This window comes from Gopherus evgoodei, chromosome 11 (assembly GCF_007399415.2).
Source record: "Gopherus evgoodei ecotype Sinaloan lineage chromosome 11, rGopEvg1_v1.p, whole genome shotgun sequence".
NCBI lineage: Eukaryota > Metazoa > Chordata > Testudines > Testudinidae > Gopherus > Gopherus evgoodei.
This window is the reverse complement of record NC_044332.1, coordinates 42,941,164-42,957,874: the sequence shown is the minus strand read 5'-3', so window position 1 is coordinate 42,957,874 and position 16,711 is coordinate 42,941,164. Positions and strand designations below refer to the sequence as shown.

Below are 16,711 nucleotides of genomic sequence, written 5' to 3'. Positions count from 1 at the left end.
ATTAATTCCAATGGGCAGCGGAGACTGCGGGAGAGTTACCGACAATGCAACGCTCTGAAAGTCGACGCTAGCCGTGGTACTGTGGACGCTCTTCATCGACTTAATGCACTTAGTGGAGACACACAAAATCGACTGTATAAAATCGCTTCCTAAAAATCGACTTCTATAAATTCGACCTAATTTCTTAGGGTAGACATACCCTCAGAGAGTTGTCACATTTGATCAGACAGATAGATATTTGCATACACAGATTGACTGGCTGAGTATCTAACCTTTCAATTACTGCTTGCTGTTTTGGATGCTGTGCCCGCAAACAGAGTCCATTCCTGAAGCTCTCACTCTAGGCCAAAACCTGTCCATAGCACAAAGGCCAGGTCTCTCCTGAGGGGGTCAGGTTGAGATCTAGCTTCTCATGCTCCAGGCTACAGAGAACTAGCGGAGCTGCTCCCCTCTGGGCACATCCATTCTCTGGCCCCACACTGTTGCATGGAGAGAGTCTCAGAGGGAGGCAGAATTTTCCCCCATGCAGCCTTCTTGCACCTGGAACTGCCTTATGGAGTGGAATGCTGTGAGTGGTTCTCCTTTCTGTTGGTTGTACAATTTACCTCTATGGGTCCCATTCATTTGAAGTCAGTGAAAAAAGTTTCATTGACTTTAGTAGGCTTTGCATCAGGCCCTATATACTTACTTGGGCAAAACTTCTATTGATGTCTGGAATGCAGGCTTTGGCACATAATTTACATGGATAAAATTGACTATTCTGTTTATTTAAGTTTGTGTGTGCTTGTGGATATCAAACCTTTCCCTGTGGCAGTGTAGATGTGAATGGACTTTACAGACATGTAAGCAGGCCAGGTTCCTGCCTTGCTGAGCTTGCAATATACAGCAAAGGCCAGCCACAATGAAGGACTGCAGCTCAATGCTTTCACTCCCTCCCCGCCATGCTTTTCTGTTTGTCCTTTGGGGGTGGGACATTTAAACTTTGCTTATTTTCTATGTGTCTGACTGAGTTTTGGTCACCCTGGCCTGCTCCCAGATCTTGAGCTGCTATTTTTGTCCTGTGTGCATGGCTTTCATTACCAGCGACCCGTGAGTGATATTAAACTATTGTGGTATGAACTTCGAAGATCCTCTCTGGTCTTAGGATGCTGAAGAGCCTTCCCACTTGTGGCTTCTAATTGTATAGATTCAGGTCCAAATTTTGCTCTTAAGTTACACTTCCACTGGAATCAATGAACTGGCATGAGCGTAATTGAGAGCAAGATAACTTTATGAAAAAAGGCAAATGAGCAAACAGTTCTTAAACAGATGCTGAAGACCAAAAATGAAGTTAATAGCATTTAAACCCTGAGATCTACAAGGGAAATATCTTGCATCAGTTACTGCCTATACACCAACATCATGTCGATTTTCTGTTCCCAAAATGATTACACGCTGAGCCTCGGACTCCACTAACTTGGTGTAAATCAGGTGTTAATCTGCTAAAGCCAATGGGAATCACACTGGTGTAAAAGTGGTGAGAGAGGGGTCAGGCCCATAGTGTGAGTTGTGATATATACAGCGTTGATCCTCATATACAGAAGAAATACCATCAAGTGAGTATTGATTAGTTGTGATGTCACTACAATTTGAATATTCAATTATCAAAGACTACAGTGTCAAAATCTTGTGAAATAGTTCGACCACTAAATAAAAAAGTCTCACTAAGAAACAAGCCAATGGGAAACATCCTGTGCATAGCGAATTTGGTATTGCATTTTCTAATGCGTTGTTCTGGGATTCTGTGACCTATAACTGCTGTTCATACTGTCACTTTTTGTGACTGCTACTTTTATAAGGGGTAGCTAATGAATATTAGAAGATAGAATCTACAAACAGCTCATCTGTGTTTTAACCCATTTAACTAAGCTGCTGTTTGGCTAGAAGGAAGGTGAAGTTTGCCACCCAATACAGGACATTATTGGAGTCCTTCATGGACATTTATAGGTGGCAGATTTCCATGTCTCAGTCTGACAAATTTGTTGCTATTTTTTTAACAGTGAGAAAATTAATTCTTTGTGTAAGTTCGGATCCCTTTCTAAGAAGTTTTTAATGCCACAACAATGGTGTCGTAGTCCAGAGTGATTAGAAATGACTTGGCAGTTATTTCTGCTGTCTGAGTCCCTGCTGGAAGTCGGCTGCCCACTTTCATTTTGTCTGACCTCTTGCAATGACTGGTGCTAGCACTCCTTATTTAAAGTGCTGGTGCTCAGCACTGGCATCATTCCAACACTGCTTTGTGTATCTGGAGAGAAATGCACTCACTATTTCCATCTCTACTTTATTCCTCCCATACAGGAAATTCATGGCTTGAAAATGACTTTCCGTGGGATTGCTGATTTTCAAATACCTGTTTTGGTTTTATTTGTTTGTTACACATTCTATCAAGTTATCTGTGTGTGATTGAAAAGAGATGGACAAAAATCTAACTCTTTTGCTCACTACATAGCATCAGCATTCAGCTAAGGCAATGAAACAGGGTAGATTAACATTTATAATTTCATAATGGCATGTTTGATCATAAGCTTTTACTGATGTCACTGTAATAATTTTCTAATCTTAAGGTGTTTTCAGTTTACAAAGACTGCAACTGAGTTATGATTTTTACACATCTGTGCTGCTTCCCAGATTCCTCTTCTGAAGGGCACAAACTGTAAGAGGAAAACCAGATCTGTTAAGAAACTTGTGGCTGTCAGAGGGCATCAGTTAGTTTTGAATCAGTGAAGTTTATGTATGTGTTTGTTGGTAGCATGGCAGAAGTGTATTTTGAGATAAATATTATTTATTAAGGTCAGTTTAAGGGATTTTGTAAAATTGCTACCTCAATCCATGCTTTCCCGGATCAACGAAAGAGTGTGCAAATTGTACTTTAGTGATTACAAATTGTATATGTTTTCAGGTGGCTTAGCAGTGCCTAGATCCTCTCCATTCATTCAAAAAAAAACTAGCTGCTAATTACCCTGCATGGTGTGTTATGTTTATGGAAAGTTTATAACCATATTTCATTAGCAATCTGCTCCACAATGTCTATAGTTAGACCTTGGAACTCTTTCTGCATGCCTTTGTGAAAGGAGGAAGAATCACAGTGATGTGTTTAGTCTCAGAGAGAAAAAAATGCAAGTTGTGCTGATCTTGTGAAGCTTCGGTGACTAGGATGGAACTGTTATGGTTGAAGCCTTGAAACTAGGTGAGATTCCTTCGCCACCCCCCAAAAAACAAACAAACAGACAAAAATCCTATGTTAATTAATATTAATAGAACAAGCTCAATAGAGGGTAGAATTTTCCAGAACATCCTGATGACAAAGGAGCAGAAGTCCTATTGACTTTCAGTGGTATGTGAGCTCCCCAGTCACTTAGGCACTTTGGAAAATTCCATCAATAATCCAGTAGGAAATATCCTCTGGCTCCGTCAATATATTTTGTTTGCTTGTTTTAATTCACCACATTGTTGCTGTCCTATGTCTGAGACACCTCAAACATAACTTTAGAAGGCTTCTTTGGAAGCCTCATGACCTTTTGAAGGAAAGAAACCGTCTGACATGATGAAATACAAAGTATTTGAATGAACTTTTGGGAAGGTCATGTGAAAAGTCTGCTCAGTTTCACTAATGAATGACCCTCTGACTCAGTATGCCACAATTTCACACAGTACAATTCACTTCCAGAGTGCCTTATTGAATATAAACGGTTTTTTATATACACAATTTAAAAACTATCTTTTGGTGTTAAAATATTATTTTATTTACTTATTTATAAATATCCCTCCAGAAAGGTTCTGTGTGTGTGCATGGTACAAGCTACTCCCCCAGTCACAACCTCCTCTCAACTTCCACTCACCAACCAGGGAAGGGCTGGAATTCACAAGTGAGCTTTGCATGGGAATCCTAAAAATCCCTGGGCTTACATTCTGTCTGACCAACAGGGACGCAAATTCCAGAGAGGAAGGTCCCTCCCTTGAGAACATCCTGCAAAAATATATTCTCTGTGATGTGTTGGATCAGTTCTACAAAGGACACAAACTGTTTTGTTAGTTAACATTTTTGAAGAAGTTTAAAATGACAAATATAGAAGCAAATACAGCTCCAAATCCTGCCCTTACAGATTCTGCAGCCTCAATGATCAGGCTTTTGTTTGCATGTAAATGATGGTACAATTTGACCTATAGAGTAAGGGATCCAAAAAGCCCCATAGAATATGTATAATATAATCATTATCATCTCCTTTTTGCAATGTCAAGGGTGAGTAGAGCTAAGGTTATGAGCAGCTTCCATCCACGTCTGCTTTGAGTTGCCATTTGAGTCTGTTGGGGATTGTCTGGGTGGTTATACCATATACCACTTGTCCTTGAATGTCCATGGCCTCTTTCAACATCCACTCTTCCACAGAGAAGAATTTTAGGCAGTTGGTCTGGGGCATTCTAGCAACATGGCCAAACCATTATAGTTGGTGCCATTTGATGTTTGTAGTTGTTTTTCGTTGTTGCCTTCGTAATTGGTGTCCTCAAGAACAGCTTGGTCAACTCAACTATTCACATTCAATAGCTGATGAAAATATTCTTTCCACATTTTAAGCTTTTGACCTTTATCTACTATATAGTTCCACTGAGCATCACTTAGCTGACTTGTTACAGGTGTTAACTTTGATAGTAATCTAACTCTCTGAAAAAGCCATCTTGAATTACATTTTTGAAAGTGTTTTTCAAGCTCTTCATCTCTCAAGTCAGTTTTTCTTCACCTTTTTGACCATTCATCCTAGTTCCTTGTTGAGCTGTCTGTATTTGTTATTTTGCTCAGTGCTATGTTCAGATTTCAGATGTTCTTGATATGCTTCATTTTTTCTTCTTCTTAGATTGTCAATCTCTGATGCCATCCAGATTTTGCTTTTTGGATATGAGCTCGTCCCTAAAATCTCCCCACTCATGGCCTAGAGTTGTTCTACTCTTGTGTCCTCTAGATTTAAGAGAGGGGCATAGCGACCATTGATGGTATTTTGAATGTTCCCCATAGTATCTGTATTTTGCAGAGGGTGAGCGGATTTCCTGCTAGCAGATTCTGCTGGCAGATCAAACACTGGCTTGGCCAACACTGTGGTACTTTAATTGGGAATGGGGATCTGACCCTGCCACAAATCCAAGGTCCCATTCCAATCATCTTGTGGTACTTTTTATATACTATGAAAAGAGAATAAAACAGATAAAACTTTTAAAAGAGACAGTGAATTACATGAAGGAAGTAGTCCACTGTACAGCTAATCCATAAGTAGACAATAAATAAAGAATGATTGCTCAAGAATCTTAAGGCCTCTGACACACAGTACAAATGGTCAAGAACTCCTTAAAAACTTCCAAAAGGAGACTAAAAAATCTAGTATTTGTACAAGCATGGATGTGGCAGCTACAAAAGCAGAGAAGATTTGCTGCTTGGCTTACCCCTGCATACAAATTTAATTGCCCTTGGCTATAAAATCACATCAGTTCCGTACCACAGGTAATGGCAACATGTAAGGAATCAAGGCACGATAGGTCAATGTGGAAACTTCAGAGACCACATTATTTTCCTAGCCATGCCTTTTCTAATGTTTGGGGGAAAGGTAAAAGCTTCACTATTTTGATTACAGAAGGCTTAAATTTTCAGTTGGATGGCCATAAATATCTGGACTGGTACTGAATTTGAGAAAGACCATTTTTCTCTATTTTGATCATTAAGACCCTTGGAATGTGAAGCAACATTTAATCCTGCTTTTCTTACTTTGTGTTCTGTTTTCTTAAGAAATTGAAATTAAGACAGTATTTTGAGATGACTGCAAAATATATTTCACTGTGCTCCAGTCAGCAGTCTTAATGTCAGGGACCATCATGTTTGAAAAAAATCCATAAATAATTCAAGCTTGTATCTCTTCCTCCCAAGACAATTATCAACTACAACAGAAATGTCTGGTTTTAGCATTCTTTTTTACCCTCATGGTGGACTTGCTAGTGATATCCAGTTCTAGATGTTGTGACATCCAGAGCACTTGTTAATGTTTTCCAGTAAAGTGGAGAGTGGGGAGTGGTATCCTCTCATTGTTAATACTCTGGAGAATTCTCAAGCAAGAATGTGCTGCAGATTTTTTATATCATTCTGTACTTGTACTGTAAGGTACAAATAAAATTCATATGCCCAAAGGGACAATGTGTTGTCATATTTTACTCTTTGCTTTCTTTGCAATTAATAGCGGAATGAAGTCATGGTCATGCCTGGAATCTACAAAAAGCAAATGCTAGCACTGATGTCATTGCTTCTGTGTGAGCCAACGTCATGATGTTTTTTCAGAGCCGGTGATGAGAATCAGGCTCCTTGGGTTCTGTTTTCTGCTCTGTTATATGGGTCAGATTCTCCCCTCTGTTCCTTCTCTGGTCATTTATACCTGTGCAAAGTGAATGTAATATCACTTTGCACACCTATAAATGATGGCACAAGATGCCAGGCAATGGAGAATTAGGGCTTCTTGTTTGGGAAAGGAAATAAAATATTTATAATTTTATAAAGAAAAAGGGAGAACTTTCCAAGCAGAGGAGGTGAGGTGGTTTATCCTACTATACTAACCTTGGACTCCTTTGCACTCATGTTCTCTTCCTTTTTCTCAATCCAGAGATTGAGTAATTGAGAATGGGAGGGGCACTGGTAGAACCTATCCATATCACAACTGGGCATATACTATTGGCCTGAACTGGAAGCTGCTGTATTTGTTGAGGTGGCCAAATACAGGCCACTGGAGCAGAGGATTTATCAAATTGGGGTCCAGGTCCCTTAGAGATCCATGGAGACTTGAGAGATGACAGGATCTGAAAAGTGCCTGCATTCTCACTGACACTGGTATTAGCATGTGTAAGCCTGCAGGCTGTCTTACCGGCCCATGCACCAAAGAACACTCTCTCACCACACAATCCCAGTGCTATTCTTCAGAGTGTTGCTTTTATTTCCTCAAAATAAAACTTATTTAACTCAAGTTCAACATCTCAGTCAAGTCCTTTTGCCTTGATCTGGGGTCTTCTGCAGGAGCCTATCTACTCCCCGCAGCTTTTGCACTCCTTAGGCCATCTGCCTAGGAGTCAAGGTGAGCCTTTCCTCTAGCCTGCTGCTTGCCAGATTACACTCCACCAGCCATCTACCTGGGAGTCACAGAACTGAGTTCTGTCCCCTGATCCCAAGCCTCCTGTAGGAGCCTTCCTTCCTCCTGCAGTTCTCACCAGCAGCTGAGATACTTGCTGGCTCTTAAGAAGACTAGTTGATCTTCAAGCTGTCACCCGAGCCTTAGCATCACAGCATCAGCTGATTCCTTTAAAGGGCTACTTCACCCAGTGACAGCATGTGGGATGAGAGAGAAGAAGCAGTTTCTTAAAAATATTAGAAATGAGATCCTCATTGCTAAGAGATCTGAGGGTCTGTATCATGACACAGTCTATGAGAGGCTTTTAATACAGTATAAACATGTGTTTGTGTTTCTGTATCTACTGAAGGTGCACTCAAAGCAAAGCTTGTAACAGCATCTGAGCTCTTGTACATGAGTGATTTTGGGCTGCATTCTTTTGCACTTTGTAAGCTGGCTAGGACATAAGAGAAATGGTTTAATTTGAGTGGTATGCACATGTGCCTTTTATAAGTAATTTTAGCTGTAAAAGCTTTACTTCATTAGATATATTCACTGTGAACTGTGAAATGGAAATGCTACATAACTCTTAATAACCTATTTGTATTTGCTCTACATACAATTACTGCTTTGTTTAATTTAAATTAAATGCATTATTATGTGTATTTAATATGGACTCAGTTAAAAGAATTATACAAGGTTTTTGAGTACTGTAACCTCTAATCCTGAGTTTAAAACTTTAAAAATCACCCATCTATTTGTGTAAAGATGCTGAATCTTCTGCACAATATCTCACTGTTTTTTTTCTTTTTTTGCCATTCTAGGATTTCAGCATCATGTTTACGCATCACATTGTAACAGTCATTTTGATATCCTTTTCATATGTAACCAATTTGACACGAGTGGGAGCCCTGACCTTGTGTCTTCATGATTCAGCTGACATTTTGCTGGAGGTGAGATTGTTCATGTGCCGTCAGTATCTGTCCTGTACAAAAAGTCAATCAACCCTACTAATTATACTGGGCATGCTATGTTCAGTTAGCTAGCAGACAGAAGGGTACAATCCTTGCACAAAAAAGTATTTTCCTAAAACAGAAGCTATTCTAAATAAAAACAATGATTATCATTAGCATGCCTCATTCATAAAATAGTATCATATTTTTTTCTTGCCAAAAGTATAATGTATCTTTTAAAAAAATCACGCACTGTATGTTTTTTGTGCCTTAAAGCTGGCTTATCTAGCCACTGGGAAATTGCCCCAGTGTAGAGGAATCCTGAGGTGGTGTAGAGCTGTTGTAGCAAATCCTATGCCTCCCCTTCCTTCTAGCCATCAGTGTTAAGGGTGCGGTCAGGGAAAACAATGCATTTTGAGAGTTCCCTCATGCCCAGATAATCTCCAGCTGCTGTAATGGTCCCTTAGGCTATGTCTACACAGCAATATAAGCCTAGGGTTGGTGGGACTCGAGTCAACTGGCCCATGTCAGGAAACTCTTGGCTTGAGCATCTACATTGCTTTTTAACACACCCCCCCCCCCAGTGTTGACACTCATGTCCTAGGAATATGTTGCACTGTGGGAAAACTCTACTACCCACCCTGTTTCCTAACTGTGATGGTGGTATTGATGGGACTCGGGAGCTCATAAGGAGCACATGAGTACATCAAGCATAATTAGCTACATTAGTGTCCATCGCAGTAGAATGGCTGCAGTTTGAGATGGCTTTATACTGAACTGCCATCTAATCTGAGAATTGGGCTCTCCAGCTCCAGGCTGAGTCACAGTGGCAGGAAAATGTCACGTACACCTGTTCTGAGGGTAGTTAGGACATCAGACTCCAAGGCCATCAAACTATTAAAATAGAAGTTTGCAATTCTTAATTTTTAAACTGGGCAGTTCAATGCCAGTGTTTTGGTTGGCTGGTTTTTTTATTTATATTTATATTATATTATATAGTGTAAAAAGGCGTCATATAAAAAATGGAAACTAGGTCAGATTACAAAGGACGAATATAGGCAAATAACACAGGGATGCAGAGGCAAGATTAGAAAGGCAAAGGCACAAAATGAGCTCAAACTAGCTATGGGAATAAAGGGAAACAAGAAGACTTTTTATCAATACATTAGAAGCAAGAGGAAGACCAAGGACAGGGTAGGCCCAATGCTCAATGAGGAGGGGGAAATGGCAGAGATGCTTAATAACTTCTTTGTTTCGGTCTTCACTGAGAAATCTGAAGGAATGTCTAATATAGTGAATGCTTACGGGAAGAGGGTAGGTTTAGAAGAGAAAATAAAAAAAGAGCAAGTAAAAAATCACTTAGAAAAGTTAGATGCCTGCAAGTCACCAGGGCCTGATGAAATGCATCCTAGAATACTCAAGGAGTTAATAGAGGAGGCATCTTAGTCTCTAGCTATTATCTTTGGGAAATCATGGGAGACAGGGGAGATTCCAGAAGACTGGAAGGGGGCAAATATAGTGCCCATCTATAAAAAGGGAAATAAAACAAGCCAGGAAACTACAGATCAGTTAGTTTAACTTCCGTGCCAGGAAAGATAATGGAGCAGATAATTAAAGAAATCATCTGCAAACACTTGGAAGGTGGTAAGGTGATAGGGAATAGCCAGCATGGATTTGTAAAGAACAAATCGTGTCTAACTAATCTGATAGCATTCTTTAATAGGATAACGAGCCTTGTGGATAAGGGAGAAGCGGTGGATGTGATATACCTGGACTTTAGTAAGGCATTTGATACGGTCTCACATGATATTCTTATAGATAAACTAGGAAAGTACAATTTAGATGGGGCTACTATAAGGTGGGTGCATAACTGGCTGGATAACCGTACTCAGAGAGTAGTTATGGCTCCCAATCCTGCTGGAAAGGTATAACAAGTGGGGTTCCGCAGGGGTCTGTTTTGGGACCGGTTCTGTTCAATATCTTCATCAACGATTTAGATGTTGGCATAGAAAGTACACTTATTAAGTTTGCAGACGATACCAAACTGGGAGGGATTGCAACTGCTTTGGAGGACAGGGTCAAAATTCAAAATGATCTGGACAAATTGGAGAAATGGTCTGAGGTAAACAGGATGAAGTTCAGTAAAGATAAATGCAAAGTGCTCCACTTAGGAAGGAACAATCAGTTTCACACATACAGAATGAGAGGAGACTGTCTAGGAAGGAGTATGGCAGAAAGAGATCTAGGGGTCATAGTGGACCACAAGCTTAATATGAGTCAACAGTGTGATACTGTTGCAAAAAAAGCAAACATGATTCTGGGATGCATTAACAGGTGTGTTGTAAACAAGACACGAGAAGTCATTCTTCCGCTTTACTCTGCGCTGGTTAGGCCTCAACTGGAGTATTGTGTCCAGTTCTGGGCACCGCATTTCAAGAAAGATGTGGAGAAATTGGAGAGGGTCCAGAGAAGAGCAACGAGAATGATTAAAGGTCTTGAGAACATGACCTATGAAGGAAGGCTGAAGGAATTGGGTTTGTTTAGTTTGGAAAAGAGAAGACTGAGAGGGAACATGATAGCAGTTTTCAGGTATCTAAAAGGGTGTCATCAGGAGGAGGGAGAAAACTTGTTCACCTTAGCCTCCAATGATAGAACAAGAAGCAATGGGCTTAAACTGCAGCAAGGGAGATTTAGGTTGGACATTAGGAAAAAGTTCCTAACTGTCAGGGTAGTTAAACACTGGAATAGATTGCCTAGGGAAGTTGTGGAATCTCCATCTCTGGAGATATTTAAGTGTAGGTTAGATAAATGTCTATTAGGGATGGTCTAGACAGTATTTGGTCCTGCCATGAGGGCAGGGGACTGGACTCGATGACCTCTCGAGGTCCCTTCCAGTCCTAGAGTCTATGAGTCTGTTTTGTTTTGACTACCTGCCTGGCTGCTCCCTGTTGTGGCAGAGTGAACTGCAATCCCAGGGATCCCTGGGAGGCTGTGGGAAAGTTTTGGAGCTGGCTTCCACTCACTGCCCAAGCACCCCTGCACACGCAGCCCCAGGGAGGGCAGGGGGCCTGGGAGCAAGTGCCAACCTGCAGGAAGGGGAAGTGGCCAAGCTCTCAGCTTGGCGTGACTCGGAGAGGGATGACTCCCAACATCCTGGGAACTTCCTCCCACCTGTCAGCTTTTTTTCCCTGTTCTGGGCTAGCTCTGTACAGCAGTGAGGAGGAGCCAGAGCAGGAAGTGGGAGTGTACTCAGCCAGGCAATAATGGAGCTTCTGGCTGCCTGCAGCGTTGCTCCTCTGCCACCAGGAACTCTGGGATGCATCTGAAGGACTTCTAGAGTCCAAGTCAAGCCAGGGCCACATGTACACAGGAAAGTAATAGGGCTCGGACCCTAGGTCCTGGCTTAACATGGGCTCGAACCCTCTAGATCTGCAGGGTCCTGGCGCTTTGTGTCTGAGCCCTAAGTTAGCACATCTGCAGTGCAGATGAAAGGGGGGGTTGACTTGAGCCCGGGCTCAGACCCGGACTTAAATTGCTGTGTAGACAGACCCTTAGAGCTGTGGGCAACCACTGTAAAGATCGGCTCTCAGGGTGCTCTAATTTATGCCAGGATTTGGACCTGCATCAGTATGCACTGTGGATGAGAAGATCACAAAAGAGATTTAAAGCCACCTTTGAACTCACGCTCATGAGGTGGCTGGGTTGCACGTCAGGATCAAAGCCTTAGCATTTATTCATCTAAAATGATATTTTATAACATTTGCAACTACTTTTATAAAACACGACTGTCTTGACCTCCACACTGTGAGCCAGATTCTCCACTGCCTTACACCTTGTGAAGTTATGTATACTTGTGTAAGGTGAGTACAAAGTGGGTCTAAACTGTTGGTTTTGGTTTGGTAGTGTTGTTAATTTATTTTGTATCAGTGTACTGGACTACACAAGGTGAAAGGCAGTGGAGAATCTAGCCTTGTAAGTTAGAAATGTTTATGGGTCTACATCCATGTAGCCATAAATTCACCAGCACTGACTCCACTTCTCTTACGCTTACCACAAAAAGCCACTTTTGAAAGGGCTTGTTTGTTTCAGAGCCACCAGGGCTCTGGGCACCATACAATCTATTGGAGATCACCCAAATACTTGAAAGGTAGATTTAAAAAATATCTATATGCTATACTGTTCAGCTGATAAAACCTATAACATAAAGGGAAACAGAGGTGTTTTGTTTATTTGTTTGTTTTTGTTTTTGCTTGATTGTACGTTTCAGTCACTACTAATCTTTCTAAGACAATTAAATAGAAATTGCTGATATCCTGGCATGACAGACACAAGAAGTTCAGCAAAAAAGCTAGGGTTTGTTTGTTTGTTTGAACTGCTATTATTAAATGAAAATAATAAATAAAAGCCAATCTAAAATATCAGTGAAGAGAACCATTCTTAACACCAGAAAATCATTTGTTGCAAGTGTCAGTATGACTGAGTTGGTATCATTCTTTCTTCTACACCTGAAGGTCATTATTCCAATTCCTTACCAGTGAACTTGAACTGATAATGGCTGCTGACTGCAAAGCAGTACTAAGGGAAAGGCTGTTCAGGGGGAAACAAATCTCACCAGAGGAAAAGTTGGTATACGGTTTTGCCGTGTTGGGTCAGCAAAGCATTTGCTATTTTCACCTCTGATATTATGTAGAAATGAAAAGCAATTTCCACAAGCTGTTTTGCCACAAATTTTTATTTTGGCTGCAAAAAATGCTGGCTTCCCGTTAGGGACAAATTCATAATAGTGTATGCCCAAAAGAAAAATTTGTCTGAGGCTGGAAGAGTTTTCGACACTTTCACTGCAAGTGCTGTTAACATAGGTGTACATGTGGACATTTCAGGCCAGATTTTCAAAGGTACTTAGGCATCTAGTGGGATTTTCAGAAGTGCCTGAACACATTAAGTGCCTAACTTGATTTCATTTGGAGTTGGGCATCTAACTTGCCAATGGAAGGTAGGTTGCCTAACCTGTTTAAGTGCTTTTGAAAATCCTACTAAGCATCTATCTGCATTTTTAAGTACCTAAATACCTTTGAAAATATGCCCTTGCTTTGCTCAAATTCATGAATACTGTACCATGAAACTTGCAGTTTTGGTACACATTTCAAAGTTGTTAGTTTTATACTGCTGTAGCATAGATGGTGTCATCCTTTAGGTGACATGTTAAACTGTACCCTTTTCTGTCAAATTCTAGTTGCCCTGTAAGAGGAAGTACAGTTCTCATGACACCTTTCAAGAGAATAGGGGATACACTCTGTGTCCAGGCCAAACAATTCCTTCTGTCATTAAGATATCCAAGGGCTGGATGAGAATTACTGCTGAGTGAAGTGTCTAATGTGTCTCATGCCTATATAGCAACTACACTGATGGTATATAATTTTGGATCTAAAAAGCTCTGTGATAACTCGTAATTATATTTTGAAAGTCTAAAGCAAGGGCCCCAGGGGTTCTGTGACTCAGAGAGGCCACAGAACTGTGCTATGGAATTGTCACTCTGGCCACTGAATTGTGCTGCAGAATCCAAGTCTAAAACAATAGCTCTGAGAAGTGTGAACTGCCCCATTCATCTCACTGGGTTGTTAGGTCTGAAGATTAAAGATGACTGTTTAAATGTCAGAATATTAACTGTCAATCATTTTAGCAGAAACATCTAGCAAATGTCTTTATCTCATGATTCCAAATTTTGTCTCATTTCACCACAGGGCCAAAAATCCCCAACTAACATTTACTCACCTACCAGAACCTCCAGCTTGTCCCCTGATACCGTCAACAGTTACATGTTGTCAATGCAAATCCTTTGGCATGTGAAAGCCCAGAGAGTTTGGGTAGTATAAATAAATTGAATTAAATGTCAGAATAAATCAGGAAAGAGCCACTGCACAGCTTCTATTATTTATTTTCAGATTTAATTCATTTTAAAACTGTTTTTGTTTTGTTTTTTTAATTGAAAAGAAGCTTCCACAGAATTTCTGGGCTGCTGCACCAGAATGGACAGAAAGCAGGATTTGGGTCCTGCTTGCCACATAGTTCATGGGACCCCGTCTGTAAGAACTTATTAATAACAACCCTTACACTGCTTTCATCTGAGAATTATTAAGTGCTTTACAAACATGAAAGACTGATTTTATAAACCTGTCCTCCTGTATGGCATGTTCACTGGCACAGGTGAAGGTAGGTAGAGAGCTTGCTACCTGATTGATAAGAACTCTAAGTTAGGTAGACGTCTGTAACCCCTCATTTACACTTATAAAATTGTACCCCTAAAAAAGAGCCAGGGTTTTTAAAAATCTCACAACAGACTTGGGAGAGAAGTTATATATGAAACTCAATCATCGCTAGGGTAGAAACCAGCAGCTATTTTACAATTTTAGAACAGTAAGTGAAGAAGAATCTTTATACACTCTATTGAAGCTGCAGGAGGAATTTAGGAGTGTACAATTACCTGAATTGTGCCTACTCTTACGGAAAGTGTCATGGGATTGTTAATGACCACAGGTGCCCAGGGCCTTAGTTTTAAGTGACTGACTTCCAAAAGCAAGTGCCTCCAGCAGCATATATCATTTCCATATTTTGTTTTGCCCATTACTGATTGAGATGGACAAATTCCATCTAACAAATCACCCTCACCACTTTCTGCAGACTTTACATCCAAGCATTCAGCTGATCCCTGCTTAGTTTGAAATCTGGCATGATCCCAGCACAAGGGGGTACAGCAGTATAAATACAAAAGCACATGAAACCAAATTCTATACTAGTCTGCCTGGGAGATATGGCCTTCCTTCCTAGTTGGACTTTCAGTCTAAAAATCATTGAATTGTAAATATAATTCTACTTTATATGCTGACATCTAAAGTGGTAACATTCCTTTATCTGATGATCAGCCAGAAAATATTACTTTGAATAGCACATCTGAATGAATTTGTACATGTCTTTAGGTAGCATCGAAGCCTTATTTTAGTCTACGCTAGTAGACTATCAGTATCCCTTCAGTTTCCTAGTTTGTTTTCTGCAAGCCAGCAAATCACCTTTAAATTATAAATACAAATGAAAAAACCACTGAAGTTATGCAAACACCAGATTATTCAGGGTCGTCTCAGAATTTGAACTCTGGTGTTTGTTTAATGTGACTGTTTCACACTTTTCAGGTTCAGTGTCATGATGCTAACAAGGTCGTAGGTAATGCAGCAGTGCTGCCTTTCTCATCCTTTCAAGAAATTATCTGAATTTATTTCTGCATTCTGTGCAGGGTTTTAAGTCAGTACACGTGGTAGTTTTTCTCACCATTATTGCTATGTTAATAAGCCTTAGCCTTATGCAATGCCCATAGAAGCCAGTGAAAAGTCTCCTGCTAATTAAAGTGGGCATTGAATCAGACTCTTGATGCACTATTATTTATCATTTATTAAGGGGGCATCAGTATTGGCATTTCAAAGTGTAGGTGAAGAGATTGTTGCTTCCTCAAGAAGCATGCATTCTAAAATAGACCATTTTGTTCAGCTACATGAACAATCTCAAAACAATGCGGGTATCTTTATATATATTTATACACACAATTCTTTCTCTTTGTGGGATAAATGTTGATGAGCTTCAGGGAAGAAAAGTATTTTAAAGAGGGGTTTGAATGAAGAAGTGATTGTTTGGTACACAGGGAAAAGGAGGGAGTTCCAGGCTTAAGAGCCAGCATAAAAGAATGCACAAAGACGAATGGGAGAAGCATGCCAAAGGGATGTGTAGAACAGCAAGTGGCAAGAAGCAAAAGCAGCAGGAGAGAAGTACGAGAAAATGAGAGCTGGGATTAAGGCAGTGGTGGTGGAGTACAGGGCCTTGATATGGAGAACAAGAAGCTTGTCTCTGATGCAGAGGACAAAAGGAAGCCGTGAGGGGATTTGAGGTGGGGAGGGACATGGTCTGAGCATTGGACAAGGATGATTGCTTTTAAAAGAATTGCTTTTTATTGATTGGAGGGGAGCTCAGTTTGATGCAGGAGACCCCAGGAGATGGGAAGAAGAGCAGCAATCAAGTGTTGGTGCAGGAGCAATCAGAAGCGCCATGATATCTAAAAGAATACAGTCATGAAAGCTGAGTGTGAGGAACGGATGGAACAGGAAGGAGTGATAGGCCAAGTCAAAAACAGCAGAGAGTTCAAGGTGGAGGAATACAGAGAAGAGGTCCTTATGCATGGCCAGGAGAAGGTTCTGAGTACCTTCAGAGCAGTCTGTGGTAGTGGAGAGGGCTGAGGATTCAAGAGAGAGTTAGAAATGAAGACGTTGAGGCAATGTTTATAGACAGTAGGCCCAAGGAGTTTGGAGATCACAGAGGAGGAGGAAATGAGCAGTAGCTGAAGAAGAAAGTGCAGTCGAGGGGCAGTGGGGTGTTTCATTAGGCCGGGAGAACAGTAATGTACTTGAAAGCTGAGCTAAAGGAGCAGAGGGAGATGCCTGAAGACATTTCTAATCCCTTGATTACAAATGATACCTGAGAGTCTGAAATGGTAATGATGTGGGAGAAACAGTTGGGTGGGAATGGGTAGAGGTGAGAGGCAACTCTTGC

The 16,711-nt window shown here is 40.7% G+C and overlaps 1 protein-coding gene across 2 annotated transcripts in view; it reads left to right on the top strand.

The window, feature by feature from the left end:
• Positions 1-16,711, top strand: part of CERS6 (ceramide synthase 6) — a 208,603-nt gene that overhangs the window by 167,428 nt on the left and 24,464 nt on the right. For both annotated transcript variants that reach the window (XM_030580681.1, XM_030580683.1), the window contains exon 7: positions 7,994-8,122. In XM_030580681.1, the coding sequence (XP_030436541.1) occupies positions 7,994-8,122 (129 nt within the window). The remainder of the gene's footprint in view (positions 1-7,993; positions 8,123-16,711) is intronic.